The sequence below is a fragment of the Apaloderma vittatum genome, unplaced genomic scaffold, assembly GCF_000703405.1.
Source record: "Apaloderma vittatum isolate BGI_N311 unplaced genomic scaffold, ASM70340v1 scaffold5292, whole genome shotgun sequence".
Taxonomy (NCBI): Eukaryota; Metazoa; Chordata; class Aves; order Trogoniformes; family Trogonidae; genus Apaloderma; species Apaloderma vittatum.
In genome coordinates, this window is record NW_009704197.1 from 73,670 (window position 1) to 98,977 (window position 25,308).

General features: G+C 38.1%; 1 protein-coding gene across 3 annotated transcripts in view; it reads left to right on the forward strand.

The window, feature by feature from the left end:
- Positions 1-25,291, forward strand: part of EYA4 (EYA transcriptional coactivator and phosphatase 4) — a 48,356-nt gene extending 23,065 nt beyond the window's left edge. For all 3 annotated transcript variants that reach the window (XM_009864953.1, XM_009864954.1, XM_009864955.1), the window contains 9 exons: positions 614-750; positions 2,234-2,317; positions 10,161-10,250; positions 16,422-16,480; positions 16,587-16,747; positions 19,130-19,244; positions 21,011-21,132; positions 23,557-23,657; positions 25,211-25,291. In XM_009864953.1, the coding sequence (XP_009863255.1) occupies positions 614-750; positions 2,234-2,317; positions 10,161-10,250; positions 16,422-16,480; positions 16,587-16,747; positions 19,130-19,244; positions 21,011-21,132; positions 23,557-23,657; positions 25,211-25,291 (950 nt within the window). The remainder of the gene's footprint in view (positions 1-613; positions 751-2,233; positions 2,318-10,160; positions 10,251-16,421; positions 16,481-16,586; positions 16,748-19,129; positions 19,245-21,010; positions 21,133-23,556; positions 23,658-25,210) is intronic.
- The last annotated feature ends 17 nt before the right edge of the window (positions 25,292-25,308 follow it).

Below are 25,308 nucleotides of genomic sequence, written 5' to 3' on the forward strand. Positions count from 1 at the left end.
TAAATGGAATACTGCATTCAATATTACTACTTTCCTCTGTCAATTTATGGGTAGAGTTAAGGTGAAACAAAACAAAAGTGAAGTCTACTAAAGAGCAGGTGACATGGGAGGAGGAGATGAAGCAGGAAGCTGAATGGATCTTGTGATGCATGGATGTGTGCCAAAGGGTGTTCTGGTAAAAGCAACGGAAGACTTGGAAATAAGTCCTGCTGACCTCCAAACATGGGAAATGAGCTATTTGAACTAAAAGGCACTTCATGCTTTGAGATTCGTTGGCATGACTTTTAAAATACATCCTCCTTGGATCTATCAGTATTTTGCATGTGTTCATGTGCATTTTTATGTATGTCTACACATGCATTTGTGTCATTTTAATCTTTGTCTTATTCTGCTAAGGTTTATAACTTTTCCTTGGTAAAGTCAAAATTATATGTGTCATCTGCAGAGTCCATCTGCATAAGACAGATCATGTAATCACTTTTTTTATACAGCTTTTTTGGATGCATCGTGTGGTTGAGCTTGCGTACAGGCATGTCTAGCTATGAGTGAGAAAAAAAAAGTTCATTAAGTAAAAATCCAGTGCTAATTTTTCCATGAATGGTTGACTTTACAGGGGAATTTGACACAGTGCAGAGCCCCTCCACACCAATCAAAGACCTTGATGAGAGAACATGTAGGAGTTCTGGGTCAAAATCTCGGGGTAGAGGGCGGAAGAATAATCCATCACCCCCTCCGGACAGTGACTTGGAGGTATGCCTGCAGTAATTGATGAACGGTAATGTAGAGATTTCTTCTGATGAAAAGTAAATTCTGAAAGCTACAGCTGTGGAAATAGCTTAAGGCATTTTAGAAAACATCATGAACTCAGTCTCACTAACTGAATGTAACAGATATTAGTTGCTTTTTTTAACACACATGACAAAGGCTGAAAAGGAAAAGTGATTTAGCCTTTACATTTTAGCTTTAAGGTTGTGTGTCTTTCTGTTTTTCATGCAATAGAACCAAGAAACTGTGGGAGTTCTGTATTCAGAATTGTCCCATTTTCTTTTATTTTTTTGAATAGGAAATCTCAAACATATTGCTCAGCATAATTACATGTATTTCTGAATGCTGTGTAAATATGCAGGATCATGTGGCCGTAGCCTTTCCAATACTTATGCACAGCTTTGCCCTTGTGCTTGTAAGTAATGTCAGTGGATTTCAGTGGGGCAGCTTACATCAGTGAAGTTATGGCTCTACTTAAGTATGTGCAAGATCAGTGCCTTAGTGAAGAAATATATCTGCCTAATATATGGGGTGACGATGTAAAACACAGGTGACCTCTTAGCAGCAAAGTAATTAGAGTCTTATTACTCCTGTGTCAGCAGCGCGCTGCCTTGCAGTGACAGGAGGAGGAGGAAGCAGAGTGCCTGTGTGTGTGTTAAACACCCTGGCTCTGGCGTCAGGGGACGGTGCTGCCCGCCAGCACGGCGTGTCCCCTGCTGCCACCAGACCAGCTCTGGGAGCAAGCAGCTCTGGCCAGAGCCACTGCTCTGCCTTCCCTCACCAGCTCCAGCCACAGCGGAAGACAAGCCTGCTGCTGGGACTTGGCTGGTGGCGGGGTGGGCTGCAGCGCTAGGCACTGAGTGTAGATGCCATTGCTTTTATATGGAAACATTGAAATCTTTTGCTTTTCAAAGGATTTAACGTCCACAGTGAAAGGACTTTTCTTAAATTTCAGTTTTCCTGTCTCTTTTATAGTTTACCAGTGAAAATGAGCCCCTTATCAATATGTTTCCTTTTTTTGGTTGTTAGAACAATCGTTTTTATCCTATAATATTATTTAAATACTGTATGACATTATGTGTGGTTTTACTCAAGATTTAATTTTAGCAATACAGTGGAAATAACAAACCTTGAATCAATAAGACTTGCAGAGAAGCATCTGAGAGTACTGTTTATCCTTAGGTTAGAAATTATATTTGACACTCATCACATTTCTGAAATCTGTATTATGCAGCTTTTTTGAAAAGCTTTTCAGAGGACAAATAAGAAATGGTTGAGGCATTCAAAAGTTTCTCTGATATTTTATCGTGCATGATATGCTATTCTTGCTGTTTCTCAGAGAAAACCTGCTCGATTATGTGACTGGTTAAACTTTAGAACTCGGTTGACTTTTACCCCCCCTGAGTGGGATGGTGGTGGGACTTCAGCGTTATTTGTTTAATAATATTATCCTCGCTTCTGTTTTCAGCGTGTATTTGTTTGGGACTTGGATGAAACAATCATAGTTTTTCATTCACTGCTTACAGGATCCTACGCACAGAAGTATGGCAAGGTATGTGAGCCGTAAATTCTGCAGTAGATTCACTGTATCAGGGCTGTCTGGCCTGCACATGTACATGCTTTTCATCTTCTGTGTTCATCATGGCTTGGGTGAAGTTAGAGGAGAAGTGTACAGTAAACCCAGTTTTGAGAGGGTTAATGTGAAAAAAGTCAAGGAGAGAAATGAGACACAGACTCTGAGCACAATTTATGAGGTCAGGCTGAAGCAGATGCCACAAATGAGGGAAGAGTTCATAGAGCAACAAGGATGAGGTTCCTGAGGTATGTTGGAAGAGACATTGCAGGGAAATTGAAGTAGTAGGCAAATGGAAACAACTGACACTATGTGGATGCATACAGGAACAAGCAAAGCAGAGCAACGGGTGAATTTAGGGGGAAATTGATGAATCAGGATGAGTAAGACCTGTTTCAACGCCAGCTGCAGATGTTATTCTTTGACTCCCCAGCTTTTCTATTGAGTCTTTGGTTCCCTTGGCTGGCTCTGGGGCGAGTAATGCTGGGGAGTGAATCCCCCTTCCAAGCAGACAATTGTATGCATCCCCTCCCCTCCGATGAGATCCAAAAGGAGTTCAAGTCCCAGAGCAGTGAGCAGCAGAGCAGGAATAAGAGGGGTGGATGCAGAGAGAGGCAGCCACAGTCCACAGGAGCAGGATGTCTCCTGCAGAATCAGCAGGGCTGGTGCTGTGAGCCCAAGGCTGATGCTGGGGCAAGGGGAGAAGGGACTAGTGGGAAGACCAGTGTGTAGCAGGAGGAGCAAACCACTGGGAGGAGTAGAGCCAAAGGCCTGGATAAAAAAAAAAAATTGGGGCAAATGTATGTGGAAGGGAAGAAATTGGTCAGGGAGGGTCTGGGTATACACATATGTGCATGTAGGTTTTCTAGGCGTTGTGCCACTCAAGTTAGTAATACAAAGGGATTTCTTTTTAAGAACATAACCATGTCCATACTATGTCAGATGAAGGCCATGTTTAGCATAAGTTTCCTGCCTGTTTATCCCAGCCAGAATGAGATATTTAAGAAACTACATTAGAGAAATACTTTCCATGCTCACCTCCTCAACTGGTGAGTTAGAAATGTCCAAAGGCAGAACCTGTGGATTATAACCACAGATTGGCCAGTGCTCCATGTTTTAAGACAGCTGTTTGTGGTTATTAAAAGAGAAAGCTAATAAGAAAACTGACAGGCCCAGACAAAAATCTGAAATTTTGGAATTTTTGCTAAGATAAGGGTAGTTATTCATGTCTTGTGAAAAACAGCCTTGCTTGTTTTGCAGCTTCACTGTGCCAAATCAGTGCACATTTCAGTACTCTGTCAAAAACTCCTGCTGTTTTTCAAACACTGTAACAACAGTGACTTTGTCAGAACCATTTCTATTGTATAGTTACCAAAACAAGAGAGAAACCTAGCTGAACCTGAACTTTTATATCACTTCTGGGTGTAGACCATAGACTGCCACAGAACTTGCTGAATTGCTCCAGCGAGGCGGTCGTTCCTTTCATCCTTTCTTAATTGTGCCCTTAGGATGTTTATGTCTCCTGTGCCATTTCTCATATGACTAAAGTCTGAGTCAACTTTAATACAAAGTTTTAAAAATCAGAGCACATTTTTTAGCTCACAAACTTCTTTGAAAACTGTGTTAGAGACAGAATCAGAAGTGAGCTCCTTTTGGTTTCTCATTTTTTCATGAGTTGGGATATTTTAAAAAATCCCAATACCACTGTTCTTCAAGAATCCCTATGGAGTCCTTAAAAACGGTAATGGCAGTAACAGCCAGTAGCACCACCAGCAGATAAAGCTGGCTTGTATAAATGAAGTATACCAAGGGCAAGTTAAATTAAAGTAGTTACGCTGGTGAGATCGGCATCAGTAAATGCCATGAACAGCCATGAAGCCAAAGAGAGGATTTCTGAAGTATAATACTTTTGTTTGTTTGTACTGATAGGTGGCATACGTACAAGTAGGGAAATGTGTTCATTTCCAGAGACCGTAAAATAAAAGTAGTAGACTTTTTGCTTCCTGCAGTGACTGCATTTGCCATACTTACAGGGAACTCATTGGGGAAGTAATTGCCAATGAAACTCAAACATATATATTGTTGACGGCAAGAAGGCTAGAGTAGTAGGAAAGGGAATACAGGGAGAACTTACCACAAGGAGGTATTAATTCTTGCATGTCATTGAAGTGTTGCCTAAGCAAGATGGGATGTGTCTGAGCCCGAGTTCCTAAGAGGTTAGAGATGGGAGAAGAGAAAGATAGCACAGTCAGTCTCTGGTGCGTGACCTCTTTAGCAGATGTGGCCCTTTTCTGCATAGGATTTCCATCTATAAACAAGATCTTAATCCAGAGCAGAGTTTTCCCCTTCTCCCATATTTAAATATTCAAAATTAGATGAGCAAGTCTTTAATGTGAACATTGCTTTAAGGGAAAGGCATCTTCTTAATATACTGAGTATTCTCATTTCATACTTTCAAGGGGTGAAATGCTGGTTTTAGACATCCCCATTGGCAATGGGGGCATTCGTTAGCAGAGGTTATGTGGGAAGACCTGGATCCAGTAGGCAAGTTTCAGGTCAACAGAGAGAGAACAATAACTTTCTGACTTCTGCCTGAGGATTTCTGAGCTTGAGAATGGACACTCTTTGGTTTATACTTGTCCAGCCCTTTTCACGGAGTGATAATTGTTTGACTTCAGAATCATATAGGTCTGTTATAATAAAAATGTTAAAAGCAAAACTAGTGTTTTGCGACTCTAAGCATGTCATTTAAAACACAAGGCAAATTGCTGCTTCTTATCTGACCACTAGTCAAGTACAGCTTTAAACTACACTGGAGTGGGAGAGATTTGGCTAGAGGTTGGTCAATGCGTCACTCTGATATTTAAAATATAAAACTTACCCAGAGGAATATTAGGTGGTTTGCTGTTTTCTACCTGTGAGTGTTTCTGCCTGGCTTTTGGTATAGTGGTTATTTTACTGAGCTGGTCAGAGCTAACATAAAGTGAGAATAGAAACTACGCTACATCTCTGTTAGGTTTCAGGGAAATTGTGCTGTCTCACAGCAGTAAGATACCTCTTGTTCTGCTTATTTGCTCATCTGCTTTTTACTTCATAAAACTAGTACATTTCTATTTTTAATTATTTACTGCGGTGACAAATTATGAACATTGGCATTTGAGCTATTATTTTATGACTTGTGTGGCTGATGATGGTTTTTGCAGCTGAGCACCAGTTGGCAGATACAGTTTTCTACAGTGCTGAACTCTTAAGTCAGGATTTGTTGATGTGACAGGACATGTGTTAGGAGATGTCATCATCTGTTAAAAGTTTATGAGGTACATTCTTAAGCCGTGTGAACAGTGTGTATTCTTTGTTCCGTTGCATTCCGGTTATTCTTGCTAATTTAAGACTGATTAAGCTAGAGTTTTGTCGACCTCTGAGCATTTATACTTCATTCATTTCTCCCAGGTAATTCCAGAGGATGAGGATGTTCAGATAAATGCTGTGACTTAAGGTGACACTGGTTAAAAACAAATAAAAGTCCCTCATGACCCTAGAAGGGGGAGAATGTGATATCAAAGTGTACAAATCAAAACAAATCTACACTTGATGATCACATTTGGACATTTTTGATAGCATTGCCAATGACAGAAGGTTGGAGAGACCACATCAACCTTGTACACTTCTCTGGGAAGAGCTCAGAACCTCTTTGTTGCTCATTTTCTGCTGGTCCAGTCATTGAACAGAAAAACTTTGTCACCATTAGCACCTATGATGGCATTCCCTAATTCAGTCATAAATATGTTATTGTCCACCTGTATTAATAGTGAATCTCTCATGACCTTCATTTGTCCTCCCCATTCACTCCCTCATTGCCTGAGACTTTGTGAAGCCACCACCATTGTGAAGCTCTCCTGGGAACAAGCATCCCCTATGAGAGAGACAGAGCTGAACTTAAATCTGAAATTCCTACATATTGTAGGGAAGTATCTTTAAGCTAAAAATACTGGTATTTAACTTAAGCATTTCCACTTTTTCCAGGGGTCAATTTTATTGTAAGTCTGTTCAGGACAGCCACCCATTGACCATCTAGTCTTACAATATTATTCATAAGTTTTGCGTGGTTTTTTGCTTATTTTTAAGGCTTCATGCATACAAATTCCTCTCACAATGGATCTACCTGGGACTCTAGTTATCTATTTGGTTTTTTATGTTTTATAAATATCAGTTTGATGTGTTTGTATTTCTTTTTCCTCCAAGAAATGAAATGGTTTTGAACATCTTGTGCTGAAACCTGACCTCCCAAGTAGATTTCTTCCACTAATGGACACTGAGCTTTTGAGGCTTTATTCCAATCACCTTCCATTTGGTAAAAATATTTAAATATTGGTCCTCCTAAGATATTTTTATCTAGTCTCTCAGGAGGCATTTCATTAGATGGACCAGTCTAGTACAAAAGTCCACAGACAGACAGTCTGGCTCAGGTTTAGTGCCTTCATACTAATGTAGCTAAAGTAATTTGTATTTTGGTGTACAGAAGTTCTGTAGCTGATCTTGATTCTTTTGCATGCTGATGATATCTGGCTAAAATCACGCCTCTGAGGGCCATAGAGTTGTTCTTTATTCTGCACAGTATCTGTGGAAAACTTCCAGATTTTTTTTTAATTATTGTTTCCTCTTTTGTGTATGCTTGTGCAGAGTAGCACAAAATATGATTTTGGCAGAAGTTCAGTCTGCCTCTTACTCAGTTTCCCAGTTTGCTGTGCTCAAATCTGTATCAGCTGCACATGTTTTCTGCTTTCAACACTCAGTTCTTTGTGCCACTTGAGTCAGTCTGCAACTTCTGCTTCAAGTTCAAAGACAGTAAAAAGATGATTAGGTTGTTCCTCCACATTGTACAAACATTATAAAGCTCAAGACCCTGGCAAATGTGCTTTTCAATTTTTGTATGTGAGTGAACTTAACATGGCAAGAGCTGGAACGTGATGTTTAGTTCTTGTTAAACAGTTGCAATGCTAGTTTTTGGCCAATTTAATAAAAGAAGAATTGTTCATGTCTTGAGAATTCAGTTCCAGAGACTTTTCTTAGCAGAAGTTGTGGGGACATCCCAGGCTGATTTCATGCTAAACTGAAATGAATTCTCTCTGCTTAATTTTATTTTATATATACAGTACTTAGTGATATCTTACACATGCTTTTATCAAATGAGGAACACAGGAAATCTCATTTTGACAGTAACAAAGTCAGGCATCGTTGGTTACAAAAATACTGCTAATAAGAAAATCATAAAAGCTTTGTCACATTTATGTCTTTCAACTATACTAGGCAAGGCAGGAAGTTGTGATACGTAGTTGGTAGTTTCTGTAAAAATAAATTGGATTATAATGGAATATGTTATAGCAAATTTCCTCATTTTAGTCTGCCTCTATCCAGAAGAAGAGGCTGCAAATCAAAAGTCTGAGATTCCAGTCTTGGAAACCCTCCAGTGGATAACTTAACTCACATAAATAATAATGAGTTACCACCTGTGCATAAAGTTATGCACATGACTTAGTGTTCATAGGTTTAAGGTAAAGAAGTATATTGCAAATACTCTTTATTGCATTGTATCTAGAAAGAAATATTTATAATTTACTGTGCTTTGAAAAAATGGAAGAGAATAGAAGGAGTAACACGTGTTTATAAGTGATGACATTTTGATAAAAGCATTATGGGTTGATGAGGAATCTCATGCGTTAAGTATTTTGATTTTGATGATTTGTATTCTAAGAATCATATATAAGTTTTTGGAAATCTGTTAACGTGTGTTCCTTAATCATGCCCTCTGAAACTGACCTTTGTCCTTGCTGCTGCCTTCAGCCACGTGGCCTTCAGATCCAGTGAACATGATTGCAGAAGATGTAGGGGATGATGTTATTAGGCACTGCATTTTTTTTTACTTTTGAAAGGTAGTCTAGACCAGTTCAAGGGTCAACATAAAAATATTTCCTTTCATTGCCAGAGAATTGAGTCTAACCTAGTTTCTTGTACACTCTTCGCCCTTTCACGTCTTATACTTTTTCATGATCAAGGGCCAAAAATATGTCTATGTTTCGGCTTTTACCTTTAATTTTTAAGTGTTTGAGGGCAGAAGCCATCTTTTATTCTGTTGTTCCAAAGCCCTGGAGTAGTGGGCGTCTGATCCTGATTGTGAAGCCTTTGATCCTAATATTAACAACTGATCATTTCAGGTTTTGTGTGATTTTGTTGCCAGGTTCTTCTGAACTTTTAGACTTTTAATCTCCAGTTATTTAAAATAGGATTTCTGAAAACTTACCAGTGTCAATCAGAGCTTAAATGATGAAATACAGATTTACTTATTTTTTTATTTTAATGAGAATAGGTTGATACCTGTTTTAAATGTCGATTGTAGTATGCATGAAAAAGTTAACTGAACCCTGCAAGCTCAGGCAGATGATTAATCCAATGATAAAATTTGTTACCAGGTGTCAGCTAAGCACAGGTACTGTCTGTGTGTGTTCATATTCTAAACCAAATGTAAAACAATGCAAATTGGCCTAGTTTCTTTCCTAGCAAGTCTAGCAAAGTTAATTTAATTATCTCACATTTACTGTACTCTAAATACTCTCAGATCAATCTGTTGTTGTGGATCGGTGTATTTGTGGTATCTTGCTGAGGCAGAGCAATTTGGTAATGTGAAGGCTGGCCTACAACCAAATACAATATTTTGAATGAATCTCATCCAGGGATAGGAATCCTGCATTTCATCAGAAATGAACGGATGATCAGCAGCAAACAGGCAAACTTTATTAGGCTTTCCCTTTCCTGTGGACCATCTAAAACTTGTGCCATAGGTTGTAGGCATGCTGAAGAACACTTGGAATAAAACTTACAGGCACTTGATTGAATGAATGCCTGTAATAAAGTCATGAAGGAGAGCCCAAAAATTCATCAGTGAGTGCCTGCATGGAAGAAGGGTAAATACTGAGATGAGAAGGACCTAATGCAGGATTTGAAGATGCATACTGGAACGGCAGAAATTGTGGTAAAGAAGTGATAGAGGCCTAAGCATAGGCAAAGATGTGATGATTTATCCGAACTGAAACTCAGTTTGGGAAAATGGGCAGAGATTCAGACTAGCTTTTGTATTTTTATAAAGGGGAGACATTAGAAATTGAAAAGGCCTCTCAAAACACACCTTTCTATCACAGTGTAAGATAATTGATTACAAAGTAATCATTTAGTAGAGATGACTACCTTTCCTAGTGCAGTTTATCATGACCTTGTTGAGGACATCTGTGTACCCAAAAATTGGGAAGAGAAGTTAAGAGATCGGAGACTTCGTGCGGTGCTCAGAGGATTGGGTGTCACATCAAGTAACTTCATGACTCAGCTTTTTTCTGCCCACAGATTGACAGCCAACATACTTATATATATTTTTATAAAAGGCTCAGGGGTGAAAAATTTAATGTACTCTTATGATAATAAATATTAGATACCTTACATACATCTTTTGTCAGAAGTTCTTGCCCTCTTTACAGCCTTCTTTGTGCAGTTTGCACATGGCCATCAGATTTTGCTCTGTCAGTTCAGCCAGGTTACAAATGCATTGACTTTCAAAAAACTTGGATGTTTCAACATCCTCAGCTCCCCAAATGTTCTCATGCAGGTTCAACAGTCTCTTCTTGTAGTGTTATATTAAAATAGCTTAATACTTAAAGGCTTTTAAGAAATTTCTTGCTGTTCTAATTTTTCAAAACACTGTATACAGCAGTTTTAAAAGTAGTTCTGATAGGACTTAAAGGTATTAATTAGTTGACCTTGCTTTCTGTTTTTTAAGGATCCACCAATGGCAGTGACCCTTGGACTGCGAATGGAAGAAATGATTTTTAATCTTGCTGACACACATTTATTTTTTAATGATTTAGAGGTAAGATTCAAAGGAACATAAACACCATTATTCCTGGGGCTTTAACATAGTGGGTTTGTTGTGCATTGGTGTTTGTTGTTGTGTGTGATGTTTTCTGCCTATCTAGACTTTGGGTTTGTCATACTCTAACTAGAGAGAGATCATCCAGGTAGCTGTGAACTCCCATGACACCAAAGTCATTCCATGAAACTGGAAGAGAGGGAATCTGCAGCCTACCTTTTCTCTCTGTCTTGTGGCCATCTCTTCAGTTTCCATAGATTTAGAGCTTTCTGCAGTTACTTCCAGGAGGTGGTTATATGTGCCTCCCGTTCTTTCTCTCAAAGTTCTCTACATTCATTTTCAGTGGTTGCCATCATCTAACCACAAGAGACTGTGTTCTTCTCTTCACGTACCCAAGTAGCCTTTTTGGCCACAGCCTCTCCTTTCTTGCTCAAAGGTAGAATATTCTTCACTTACCTCAAAGACTGCAGCATCACAGAGCTGGGACTATGATAGACATGCTCAGCAGCGATGTCTTTTCCCAGACTAACCAGACGACCATGTGTTTTGCCACAATGTGTGCAGGGTGTAGTTTGGCAGCTGGTCAGAAAAAGGGAGAGACTTCTTCCTGGGGAGTGATGGCTGTGGACTGCTCACCCGCCAGAAGCACACAGATGGGCTGCCGCAAGCACAGAGGTCTGGGAAGTGAGCTTGTCAGCTCAGCTTCTTTTAATGTGGAAAGTGACAGTCTTAAAACGATGTCTGTAAAGAGACAGCAAGTGAAAAACTGTTCTCCAGTTAACTGTGGACTTTTCAGACCTTCTTTTCAGACTCAGTCTAAATCAGTTGTTTTCTTACTTAGAGTGGATCCCAAGACTTCCCTCTGTGGATAGATATTTTGTCGCTAATGGTAGTTGGAAGACTTTGAGGTTTTGTTTAAAATGCCAGAAAAAGGTCTTTGGTGAGTGAAGAGAAAAAATGAAGAGAAGTGATTTTTCCATTCACTGGGACGTTGATTTTTCTAGTGTGGACGTCTTTCATTCCTTCATTGACTGCAGGCAATAAGAAAAGCAGAAGGTACCAGGCTGCAGCTGTCTTTGTCATTCCCTGAAGACCTCATTTATTCTTAGCTCTTTCTAAGTTAAGAAACTGGGATCTACTTCACCCTATACCTGGGCTGCACTTCCTCCTTCCAGCAGCAGAAATGTAAGAAAGTCAAACTCTGGACATGCCTTCACCAGTCGGTGTTTTGTTGCGATCCTAGTGAGTCATCACTTGACAATGTGAGTGTATTCAGTGAATGTTCTTCCTGGTGCCTCGTACCAGGGATAGATTCCAAATCACTTTTTCAAAGCATTGCTTGAATTTCTCTTTAGCAGACCTTTGCCCTTTCATGTCCATATTTCATGTAACAGCTGATGAACCTTAAGCCATTCGGGAGCGTATGCCCAGTGTTCTTCAATCTTGTGCTCAGTTCAGGTGGAAGTGTTCAACATAATGGAGCTTTGCCCTCTTTCCATACCTCTTTATTCATGCTTATGGCCACTGAAGCTTCATTTCTTCCTCTCATTATTTATTTTCTTTGTACATCTCAAGTTTAGCTATTCTAGGTGCATTACCACATTTCGTATATTCTTAATTGGGTGGTTTTAATATCCTGTCCAAAAACTCACACTCCAGCCCATTTCAGAGCTTGATCAGTATCCAAACAGTTCTGAGTTTTAGATAAATCAAAAATACTACTTAGTCACTTTCTTGGAGAATCTCATAACTCAATCAGTTTGGTTTTATTAAAACCAATGTCTAGATGCAATTAAGTATTTTCTAGCCCAGAATGCAACTTTTTTTTCAAAACGAGCTCTTGTATAAGATTATCAAAATTCCAAACCTTGTTCTGAAATGAAGTGTATGCACACATTCTGATATATGCAAGAAGACTGACAATTTTCTGTCTTCTTAGCAAATAAGATATAATTGCATGGCAACCTGTGCCAAAGTACACAGATCCTTTAATATGCAGATGAGTAAATCTGTATGTTTGCAGAGCACATGGCTATTACTATTACTGTGCATCTGCATGATGACTGTGTAATGAATTCTGAGAACTTCCCAATTCTGACTTGAGGTGTCTCTCTCATCTATCCCCCCACTTTCTTCCTCTCTCTTTCTCTGTCTTACTCTCTCCATCCTCCCCCAGGAGGGGCGAGGTGAGTGCTGAGCTGCTGATAGTCATGGCCATCAGGACCCAAGACTTTCAGCTCTTACCCGAGGAAGTGAGATAGACCTTTATTCACTAGAAAGATTACTTATCCTTTTGTCATCTCACTTCTTTAGTGCAGAGCTGACAGGTCCCATACCTTTTGTCTTGCTTACATCTTCAGCCCACTATAAACCCCCTGGCTCTGGACAGGAGAACTGTAATACACCAAGGAACCTGTGTTCCGGTAATATCGACTTCAGTCACTCTAAGCGTTCTTTTCTCCTCCCTGTCTTTCTTGATTGCAAACACCACATACTGAGGTCTAGTAATAATAACCAAGTTATTGGAAGTTATCGCATACAAAAATAAAGTTTTGCTTCCTCTATGCAAATCTGTCTCACTACAATGACTGCTGATGCAGAAATTCCGATCTGTTGAGACATTCCCCGCTGACCCAGTAACCCATGTTCTAGTCAGCCAAGATGTACTTTTATTTCAGACTAGGCTGTTCTCCAGCTATTTCATTCTCAGTGTATAAATTTTAGTTAGCTTGAGAAGTATCGCTTGGGAGGGCAATTGGTGTTTTGCCATGAAAATAGGAGTCTGGTGCTCTAGAAAGTTCATGTACGTAAACACTGCTAAAAGATGGGACTCAGTTCTATAATAGTATCCATTCTGATGCATTCTGATCTCAACCAGGTAAGGAATAAAATGAAAAACTTCATTTTTTATTCGTATGTCAGTATTAATTTTAAAGCAGCATTTAGAAATGTTCGTAGGGCATACTACACACACAAACCCCCCCAATTTCTAAAAATTGCAAGCATGAATAGGACATGAATCTTCCAACTCCATTATCCCTCTCCACTCTTAGGTTGATAAAGCAAAAAGAGTGTTTATTTCAAACAAACTGGATAGTATTTTCATTTTTATGATAATCCTACCATATTTTATGTAAGATTTTGTTGGGGTTTTTTTCCTCATCAAAAATAGAAATCAGGAAAAAAAAAAGATTAGTAATCTGAATCTGAGATGCAGGTCAAACTAGTTTTAACAGAGACTCAAGCATATACATAAAAAGGGGTGTTCTGTATAGCCTGAAATAGCACAGTGCTGAATATCCACTCAGTAATAACATTTTTGAGTTCAGTGTGGTGAGTCAGTGTTTTTCCTGGATAATGAAATTACTGTCCATTCCAGGAGGATAATTTTTATGGATGATTTGTTGATTCTGTATTCTTAGATTTTCAGGCTATAAGAATTGCTGCAAAGAATTGACTGCACTCAGATGTGACTTAAATTAGTATTGCTTCATGCAAAAGCCAGTTGTTGTACCTAGATTTCTCTCCTCCACTCTCAGAGATAGGAAATATATTTTATCTTTCTTATATGTGGCCTTACAGTAACAGTGAGCCACTGTGACTTCAGTGTAGCCAGTACTGCAGCTAATGTAAAAAGTATTTCACCTTAACATTTAAAGTGGCAGATACCTTGCTTTCTCTCCTTCCTCTCTGCAACTGCTTGGTATCTTTTACCAGCAAACTCAGACGTAGTGTTGTGCCACCAGTTTCCTATTTCTTTTGGGAAAAGTAGAGAACTATCTCAAATCTGCTCAAACTGTCTGCTGCTGCTTTAGAAGGTTTTTTGTTTGTTTGTTTTTTTCTCAAAAAGTTTTTCACATGATCTGAGTTAATTTGTGAAACATAAATATTTTAGTCAAAGTACCTAAGTAGATGAGAAAACAAAGTAAAACAAAGGAAGGAGCAGTGGGCACATGAGTTTGTTGTTGGTCAGCAAGTGTGTATTGCCGATATATCGAGGACGTGAGCCATAGATCTGAGAGGAGGAGTGGGGACGGGAAGGAAACTGGAGAGTTCCATTGGGTTTGATCCCGTTATAAACTTAACAACCTTCCAGTGGGGACAAGGGGCAAGTAATCAGAAAAATGCATGTTCCCCTCATCTCCTGTTCCTGGAGTCGATAAAAAAACATGAGATATAAAGTTAAGAGTAAATAGCTGAGCGTTTGCCACCCACTCATATTAAATTTAATAACAAAATTTATCAGCAGAACAGTTATCTGGAATTTTCAAGGCTGAAACAATGTAGCTGAAAGGCTTTAATAAAACCCAAACAGCAGCAGACACCCCTTTTTATCCATCAGGGCTTCTGTGCCCTTCATTTATATGATTAATTAGCATGCCTTCAAATCTACGGGACTGATTTTTAAACTTTTAATATTATCTTCTGCTTTGACCAGTTTCAGGTGAAAACTGTGAAGGTCATTAGAAAGCCAGATATTGCTCAGATATTGCAAAATACTGAGTTAGAATTTGTACCAGTGAGGTGCTTTTGTCTGTTTTTTGAATTTCTGTCCTACACTGGGAGGAGTATAGTTGCATTTCTTTTCTGGAGTGTGAAAAAAAAGATAAAGAAATGAAACTTTTATTTCAGTTGTCACTTCCCTTTTGTTTTATTTACAAAAAAAAGCAGCTTAATAATCTCCTCAGACAAAACAAAAAAAAAATATTTCTCCAGTGAGAAGAAGAATGCTTCCTTGAATGCAGCTCCTTCATGCTTATCTTAATGGATTAAATCAGATGAGCAGAGTTTGGCCACTCATTCTTTTAGTCTTGACACAAAAAATTTAAATTATTATTGCTTGTATGATGCAGTGAAATTTTGCATTTAAAAATGAAATTATATGCATTTATTTTATACAAAAATTGCTAATTTAATTTTTTTAAAACATGCTTCTTGTGAGTAAAAGTCTGTTGAGTTTTCATTCAGTGCAAAGCAAAATAAACAGAAAGATGAAATGGCAATTCCCCAAATTCACACCCTAGGAACTTGTGGCATGCACATTGAGAAATCACTCCTCTGTTCACATTTATCCTTTATCTGGACAACTTAGCACTGGTACAAGACTGAAACTGGAAACTGAGAACTGTGTATTCCTGAATGTCACAGAGAGCCTGAGTTAATGGCTGCTTTTCAGCAACTTTATTTTACATAGATGACTCAGACAATTTTTAATTTGAGGCACAGAACTGGGCATTTTGAAAGCTCAGGCTCATTTTGTCTTAGAGATGAGATTAAATTACGTGAAAATACTACTTGGGGAGTAATTTTTAAATAGGTCCTTGAACTTTTTCATAAATTATATGAGGATTATGTTAATGATAGCTATTTTAAATATTATAAGATTGCTTACAGGAAAGTAAAATCTCCAGTCACTGAATTTCAGGTGTGTCTTTTGATTGTTGTTAATTCTAGTGACTACAGATGCCTTTTCCTATTTACTATTGCATGATGGCTTGCCTTGTTTATTTGCTTGTTCTTCCCCTACATTTTCCTGTTTTTCTGCCGTAAGCACTGTGCAGAAAAAGATATTTGGTAGCTATCTAATTATAAAACCAGCTTGAAGAGCACTTCAGTTTTCCAATATACCTCAGTTTCCTGGAGTCACTTCCATCCCTTCCAAAACCAGGAAATAATGAATTTCTCCAGGACTACGTGATTATCTGTGATTTTCCAGCCAAAAGCATCTAAATAAATCAATGAAAGAATATGATAAGCATCGAAACTCCTAGAGACTTAACAGCATTTATGTGCCTTTGAGGTTCAGCCTCACTATGTTCTAGGAAGTGGAGAAACAGAATTCAGGTGATTTTTGAGTATTGGTGTGCTAGACACTATAAATGAGACTTGCAGTTATTAGACGTTTTCAGTTAAAATTATTTTAATCTAAAGTCACAGTAAAATTACGTATTGGTTATCTAAAGACCTTTTTAAAATAGTAATTTATACAGTGTAGTTGAAGGTTGTACTGTTTTCAAGAAATTGATGATAGGAGGCTGTAGGTGTAGATACGCTGCCATCTTCTGGTGCTGTTAGTGACCTGCACAATCATTCCTTCAAGATCTCTAGCAAGTGTATGGTGAACATACTCTCTCATAAGCTAATTTATCGTTTGGGGTTTTTTTTCAACAGGAGTGTGATCAGGTTCACATAGATGATGTTTCTTCTGATGATAATGGACAAGACCTAAGGTAAGATACAGCATTTTTTTCATTTTATTTTCTTCAAAGATTAAATGAATTGAGCATTTACAGGAATACATCGTATTTATTTTTACTGTATTTTGGGTGTTTGCAGTACCTACAGTTTTGCAACTGATGGCTTCCATGCAGCTGCAAGTAGTGCAAACCTTTGTCTGCCAACAGGTGTAAGAGGAGGGGTTGACTGGATGAGGAAGCTGGCTTTCCGTTACAGAAGAGTAAAAGAGTTGTATAATACTTACAAGAACAACATAGGAGGTGAGTTTAATTGTCAAAACCAATTTAGAATGCTGATCAGGTTGAACTGCATGGCAATGAACGCCTGCCAAGGGAATGTGCCTACCGAGTGAATGGGAAGTGATGTGACGGGACCTTGGGCTGTTGAAAGCTACGACTGCAATGGCAAAGCCAGCATTGGGCTGTTGTGCAGGAGAACCAGCAATGAGCAAACCAAGCAGGCTTCCATTACACCTTCCACATTTTTGTCCTTCAGACCCAGCTCAGCTATACTTACCTTACTGGGTAGTTGAGCCACTTATTCTACCTCAAATATGCAGTCGTTCTAGGAAAGTTTGTATAGTTTCCACAGCACAGATTGGTTGTGGCTGGCCTTCTCATTTTCAAGATCTGGTTGGTAACAACACATTGTCTGCTAAACTCTTTGCTGGGTACCCACTAGTCTGTTTTCACCAGCGGATGCAAGAAAATTCTACCAGTACCATGCCATTAGCCCCTTTTGCGAGCTCTGTAGCTTATACAGTTAGTTGTGTTAGTAAGAAATCTGTGTCTCACTTGAGCCAAGAGCTTTCCTGTTACTTGCTTTCATTCATGATCACACTCATGTCCGTGCCAGTAGGCTTGTAGGAAATCAAGGAGCAGAAGTGAAGGAATCCGTTCTGGAGAGTCCTGTGTGACTTGCAGAGGCAGACAGTTCTCCTCTGAGGAGGTGAATATATCAGCTGACTCCCTTAGGAAGAGACTGTGAGAAGAGGGAATAATTAACAAGCCTTCAAGCATTGCTACAGCCACAACTGAGGATAAGATGAGGCCAACACAGCCAGGAAGGGGTCCAAAGGGAACACTCTCCCATTCTATATCATGAGCTTGTTCAACTCATCTGAAGTTTTTTTCAAAGGAACCTGAAGCTCAAAGTAATGCTCACTTTTGAACAAAACAGTTTGAGGGCTTTTTAGCACTTCCTGCGGTCTCTCAGAAACAGGAAACAGTATAGCTAATATGGACAGTGAATTAGTCATTATCTTATTAATTTTCTAAATTATGTACACCTGGAGTATAAATTTTCTCTTTTACTAGCTCAGAGTCTTTACTCGCCACAGGAAGAAGCAATAGGACCAAAGGCTGGTAGTAGCTTGTTGGTATCATTAATATGAAGCTTTTATACACAAATAATACTTGAAAGAGTATAATACAAAAGCTTACTGGGTTTTCTTATAGATCCTAATGAACCTAAAGTTCTAAAACTTTTGCATTTCATAAAACTTTTAACGCTAGTGAGAGCTTAAATCCAAGTATAGGGAAACACACTGAAGGACCACTCATTGCAAAGGCAGAGTGCCGCTATGTGGTGCATGGTATTAAGATTTTTATTCTCTCCCACAAACCCTACTTCTGAAATATATTCCATCCTTAGCATACAAGTTCCTTCATTCATGCTCTACTACTTTGCTTTTTTAATAACATTTTGTCACATAGGTGTCTATTTATTTCAAAATAGCTTTTAGAAGGCAGCATAAAGCGAGGTCAAACAAGGTATTTTTAGGTTGTTTCCTTTCACATTTTTGAAGACAGTCATCACCACTTACTGGGAAAGTAGAGTGTGAAAGAGAAGAGGGATAATAAAGGTCATGAAGCCTGCTTCCCTGTTCTTCCAGGACCAAATCTAAATTTAAAATAGCTTGGTTCTAAAGAATGCATGCCTCAACTTTCAACAGGCTGGGTATTTTTTAAAACCTGATCATTTATACCCAAATAGAGATTTTAAAGTGCTTTTAAGGACTAACTGAGATATGAGAACAAAAAAATGTACAGCTGTTTCAGGGCTGTAAACGCTATAAAAGAGCTATTATTACTAACAACAGGACATAAGAGCAAGACTTCAGCAAATAAATATATTTCCATATGTGTAACCTGAGGTTCACCTGTATACAGTCACAAGCAGGGCAGTTTTAAGCATATGCAGATACTGCAAAGGCAAGTTTTTTCTAAAGCCTTCTTTTTCGTGAGTGTCTCTACCAATGATTCTGCTGTCATGAATCTATCTCTGACTGATAATTAGAGAGTAAGATGTATGTAAGAAGTTGGTTTTAAAAATACCTATTTCTGAAAGGTGTACTCTGAAACATAATAGAGTACTCTGAATATACCAAAAAAAATTAGATGATTAATTACTAGCATCTGCAATACTCACTGGCATCGCTTGATATAGTGAAGTGCAAATAAAAATAGAGAGCAATTTACTGAGCTTTAAAGAAAATAAAATTTCTCCTTGATGTTGTTTCAAGTTCTAGTGGAATTTAAAGTAGGAATAATGACCATAATATGTATATATTCCAGATAATACAGGAGCTAATTTATTGTTTGTTGTTTTTTTTTTTCTTTTCTTGCTTTTTTACATAAAAGGACTTCTGGGTCCCGCTAAAAGAGATGCATGGTTGCAATTAAGAGCAGAGATTGAAGCTCTGACAGACTCCTGGCTAACAAATGCACTTAAATCATTATCAATTATCAGCACAAGGTACGTATTTGAGTCTACTGTAAAAAAGTTTCTAGTTTTGGACTTGTAATGGCTATTTTTTGCCGTTTTACTTTACAAAAAAAATAGTGCCTTTAAAGAACAGATTGGGTCTAATATAACTTTTGAATAGAAAGTGGGAAAAATTCCATGGAAAGTGATTTCATTTTCAGTGATTCCAGCACTTACTAAAGGTAGTATGAAGTGTCTTCTAAAATGTGGTAAATGTCCCTGTGTACATTGAAAGGATATAGCAGAAATCTGAGCCAGCCTTTAATTTATTATCCTCTGAGCAGTATCCTCTGCACTCCACATCTCTCTGTTTTGTCCTTCAAAGTTTGTGCCTATTCACAGTGCTACCTAAATAATGGATAGATCTCAGAACACAGAAATATTTTTCTTCTCTCCTTCCAGACAAATTTTATGCTTAAGCGTATATTGAAATTTTTCAGAAGAGCAAAGATCTGTTTTAATTGAGTTAAAAGTCGGGATTCCAAGAAGTGAGACATAAATTGTTTTGTTCCTTTGAAATAATAAAGCTGTGAATACTGCTGCTGCTGCTTAGTAAGCCACACGATTTGTATCTTAGCAGAAATCTTCAATGGTTCTGGTTTTAAACCATAATAAAGAACAATGTTAAGCTATCTTGCCTTCTGAACATGTCTAGGAAAAGATTCATCATCCAGTGGAAAGAACAAACTTGGAAAGATGTGAAAAACCTATTTTAAATGTAATAAATTCTGAAATATTTTTACCTCTTAATTGTTCATCATGTAACAGTGTCTTAAGCACTTCAGGAGAAAAACATAAAAAAATTGTGTAAGCCCGTGTGTTTATCTCTGCATTTCTTTCCAGATTGCTAGTCTTCAAAAAGACATTTGGTAATGAAGGCCATTTGAGCACTGATGGATGAGTCTGGAAAACTGTTACAGTTACTCAGGATTGTTAAATATTGATCTTTTTTCTTGTCTTCAAAGAACCGTACAGCTTCTTCAGAAGTTACCCGTGAGGCAGCTAAACATTGCTATAAGTTACTGACAGGAAATTGAGATACATTAAGGCAGAAATAGTGGTCTAAGGTCTTGTCTGGAGTCTGTGGAAGAACCAGGAGGAAAATATCCCAACTGTTTCTTTGGCTCCATGTCCATATGGTCAGGCTAAAGTAGCCTGGCTCTGTGTTTTCTGTTGTGTAACTGCTCGCACAACTTTTCTGTTCAGGCTTTCATCCTCACCACTTGATGCTAGCTCATTAACATGATTATTCTTATCTCTCCCTATTCTCAGAAATATTCTTACTCGAAGCCTGAAGAAAGTGATGTTGTTGTGCAGAAATGTGTATTGGCTGTTTAATTCCCCTCAAGGCAGGAGTAACAAATTATGTTTTCACATTCTGTTTAACACTTCTACTTGGTTGATAGCTGCTGTCAAGTAATTGACTGCATCAAAATGATGCTTTTAAAGCATTAGAATGCCCAGTTTTGGAGGTAACTGATGATCTTAAACGTCTGTATTCTAGTGAACTCATCTTCAAGATGTATTTTTTATAAACTGGTGTGGAGTATTTCCTGCAAATCAGACCTGCATATTTTTTCAAGGATTTTGCAGAAAAGTTTTATGTACATTTTTCTGGAAGCGATGGTGCTGAGCAGCATTGCTGTGTGAGTGAAAGTAAACGTTGAGGAATCCTGGATATGCTCTCCACAGCTGGTTTACCTCATAAGCATATGGTTAATGGTTATAAACTATTTAAACTATTTCTCTCGTTTCAGGAGTAACTGTGTAAACGTGCTGGTAACAACAACACAACTTATTCCAGCACTTGCAAAAGTTCTGCTATACAGCTTAGGAGGGGCTTTTCCTATTGAAAATATTTACAGTGCAACCAAAATAGGTAAGAAAATTATTCTTCCATCCATTCTGACGAACTACCAATATTTTTTTTGCCAGTAGTGGATGGATTCTGAGCCACTTTCATGACACTTACAGTGTTAGTTATAAGATTTAAGCACTGGATATGTTTAGAGGTGTTTATTTCAATAAATTCCAGATTTAGCTTGTTTTTAATGTTACCTGAAGGCATAAAGGTCCCCGTAACTGATTAAAAGCATCAGAAACTCCTAATTTTGGTGTAGAAAACATTAAATGTGCAGAAAAGAATGAAGAAAAGTGTTTTGTGAATTCAAATCTAAGCAGAACTTCAGTCAAAATAGTTTCTGCACTGACCTTCAGCTCTACGTAAGCTAGGCCACTGCTTCATAAGCTTTTTTGGAAGCACGGTACATTAGTGCTGGTAGTGACAACTGTTACCAACAGAAGCTGTGTTGACGGATGCCACCAGGGCACTTTCCTCTTCTATTGATAACTGTGTACTCCTTGTGTACTGCAGTTCGGAAATTCATGGTTTTTGGAAATCATGTCCAAAATTTTCTTGGAAACCAATACAAGTTATCATTCCCGTGAAATGTGACACAGCCTACAATGACTGCTAATTTTGTCAGATCTCATGATTTACCAATTATTAATTTAGAAATGCTTAACTTTTATACTTGTGTCACCTTATATAACACATGGTCTTTGCTGTCACTTACTTGCCATTGGCAGCTTTCAGCACTTCTTGCACCGCTCAATATCAAAATAGCAACTCGTGTTCTTGGTGTTGGACTGGATGATGCTTCATTGACAAAAGCATTACAATGTATTTTCAAAATGATTTTCACATGTGAAAAAAACTGCATATTCTAACAGTGTCAGAAGAAACTATTGCCTCCTTCATCCTTTAATTAGCTGTAACTGTCCTCTAGACAGAAATATCTCAAATACTTTAAGTCAAGGCACAAAGTGCCTCAAATACAACCTGGTACTGAGCAGTCTCTGGAATGAATGTCATCTGTCATACAGCCTGTACATGTTGGATTCAGTCACTGAGACTGCACTCGGATGAAAGGAAGGAGCATTAAGAGATAGTGTGGACAGTACAGAAGGGGGTGGTGATGTGAAGCACGGTCTCTGGAGGCTCCATCCAAGTAATTCCGCACCAGGAATTCCTTCTGGGAACAGTGTGGGTGCTGCTACACCCCTGTCAGGAGCACAGCAAACTAGTGGGTGCAAGATCTCTCTCTACTTTTCGTCTCAATGATCTCTGCGCGGTGCTGAGCACAAGGTCATAACTGCAGCTGTTGCTTCCACACGCTGAAATCTGGTCCTCATTCAATAGTTCATAAAAAAAATGCTTTTCCTAATCATAAGCCCTTTTTGGTGGGCCAGTTTAAAAAAAAAAACAAAAAACAGAAAAAAAAACACAACACAAAAGGAGAGCAGTAAGAGTCAGAGATCTAGAAATCATGAGCTTGTGAGAAGAGACTAAAAAACTGTAGTGGGGATAGATATAAGAGCAAAATAAAAAGATATTGCTAAGACGAAAGAAATAATCTTTCCTACGCTGATGGAAAGTATGCCAATAGGAGACAAGTCCTTCGCGGTAGGGCACATGTAGGTTGTGTGACAAAGAAAAACTTCCTAATGGAGACGCTTAATTAAATATGGAGATTGCCTGTCGAAACAGTGAAATCATTACATTAGGACAGTTTTAGGATTGATAGGAGAAGCATTTGTTGGTAAAACTGAACCTGCAGAACAATGAGAAGATTGGTAGATGACTTTGCTTGGTCCCTTTCAATCCTGTTTATTATTATTACTGGCTTAGCCTACTTACTTCCACATTTCTTCAAAAGAGCCAAATGCTTCATTAAGTTCCCCCAGGAACCTCTTGTCCTATTGTATCTTGCTTGTCCATTGAACAGTTTTTCCATTGCTACATCACTCATTGTTGTAGATACATTAGAATTAAAATTTATGGTTACCTTGAAAAAATATTACTACAACAATAGGGAAATATTTAAATTCAGTTATTCATTCACTGACCTATTCATTTTTGCAGTGCTGCTAATTCCATTTTCTTAGTGGCTCTCCTGTAACTATTAAGAAATTTAGTTTTATCTGGCACATCTTACTGTCACTAAGGGAATTAATTGCTTCTTACCAGTTTTGGCTCTAAATCCCAAGGCTGGAAACTTTTGAAAGTAGTAGTAGCAATGTCTTACCGCTGCCATAATCCTCTTGTAGGGCTTCACTGTAACTGACTTGATAGCTTGAATAAGTAGTGCATTGTTTTTCAGGCAAAGAGAGCTGTTTTGAGCGTATAGTGTCGAGATTTGGCACTAACATAACTTATGTTGTGATTGGAGATGGCCGAGATGAGGAACATGCAGCTAATCAGGTAACTTCACTCTGAACTTGTATCTCATTTATCTTCCAGGAAAAGAAAGTTGCTTTGAACGAATAATGCAAAGGTTTGGCAGAAAAGTAGTATATGTTGTAATTGGGGATGGTGTAGAAGAAGAACAGGCAGCAAAAAAGGTAACCTGTCTCCTGAAATGTTGGTGTGATACATAGCTACTAATGCAAGCCTTTTTGTTTGCATTTCTGTCAGTGTTGCAGAATGGCAGAATGACAATTTCAGTCTACAGATGCAAGGCAACAAGAGCATGATGAAATGAAAACTTAGAGTAAAATGAACCATTTGGATTCTAGCATTTCCTTCCCTTCAGTTTGGAAAGAAAATAAATGCAAAATTATTTTTAAAGTAAATGAAGAACGATTGCAGCAAAAATGTCTGACTAGTGTCAAGCAAATTTTAAAGATAAACAGAAGAGTGAGAAAGGCTATGATGTGACAGTTGTTGGTTTTCTTTAAATGTTGAAATCAGGTTTCAAAAGACGTGTTACAGAGGTGTGGAAAAACATCTAAAGGACTGTGCAAATTTTTTTCTAAAATAGATGAAGATCTGTAGTTTACTGGACCAAATATGATGAATGTATAATTTGCTTCAAGAAAGACATAGCTGCAAAAGGGAAAAGAACACAATAGCTGTGTTTCTAAAAAAAAGAAAATGTTTTTTCAGAAATATTCAATGTTCTCATAATTCAAGTCCAAGTTCTCAACGTTCAGAAACAGATCAAATTAACAATTTTCACCATACTTCCCAGTATAACCCTTGGAAGTGCGAAGAAACTTAAAAGTTTTGCCTCACGATATAAATATCATTGTTCTAGGAGTAGCAAAATGCCCTCTAAGTGTTTTAGTGGGAATGGAAACAAAACAAAAATGACAAAAATGCTCATTCCAAATGGTTCTTTAATATAGGTACAGTACTGGTGATGGGTCTTCTATAGTTTGTGCTAAACAAAGGTGGCTGGATTGTGTACTTTCCAGTTTGGCATGCTCTTTCCCTTAACGTTGGCTATATTGCATGGATAGATACAAAATTCCGAGAGATGGGTGAATATAGCACATTACAAATAGATCTGAACATAACATGAAAGTATGAGACTTTTTTTCTATTCTGATCAACTGCTGAAGGGGAATAGTGCATATATCTGCATCTCTCACAGACACTTTCCACTGCACAAGTTATTCTGTATTTTAACACCAGAAATGTGTTATTTTCTTTTCCAAAGAGATTCCTTTTTTTTTCCCCCTAGATGGAGGAAAATGTAATTCAGTTCTTTGTGTGAAGCCTCTTGTAATGAAAGTCTTATAGCCTTTTAAATGATCATTCAGTATTTTGCAAAGCCTAGTATCCAGAGCAGAAAGGAATTTCCTGTAATTGCTCCTTCATATGAGTTTGCAAGCTAACAATAAGCAAATAGCCCTTCCTAAATAACGAGCTCTTTCCAAAGAATATATTAGGAGAGACTATCTAATTATTTTAACTTCAGGTGAACTATTAAGCTCAGATCTATTTTGGTCTGATTTTTGTCAGTACTTTACTCGCAAAAATCAATCCAGAAACACAGTGGTTCAGTGATTTAAAACACGTGATGATGATCTGACTAGCCTCATGTGTCATATACCGCCCTGTGTCACAGTGTTCGTATTTCCTGACCTTTTCCCCCCTCTAACAAACACAGCACAACATGCCTTTCTGGAGGATATCCAGTCATTCGGACCTCTTGGCTCTCCATCAAGCACTGGAACTAGAGTATTTGTAACTGTGTTCTAAAGCTGG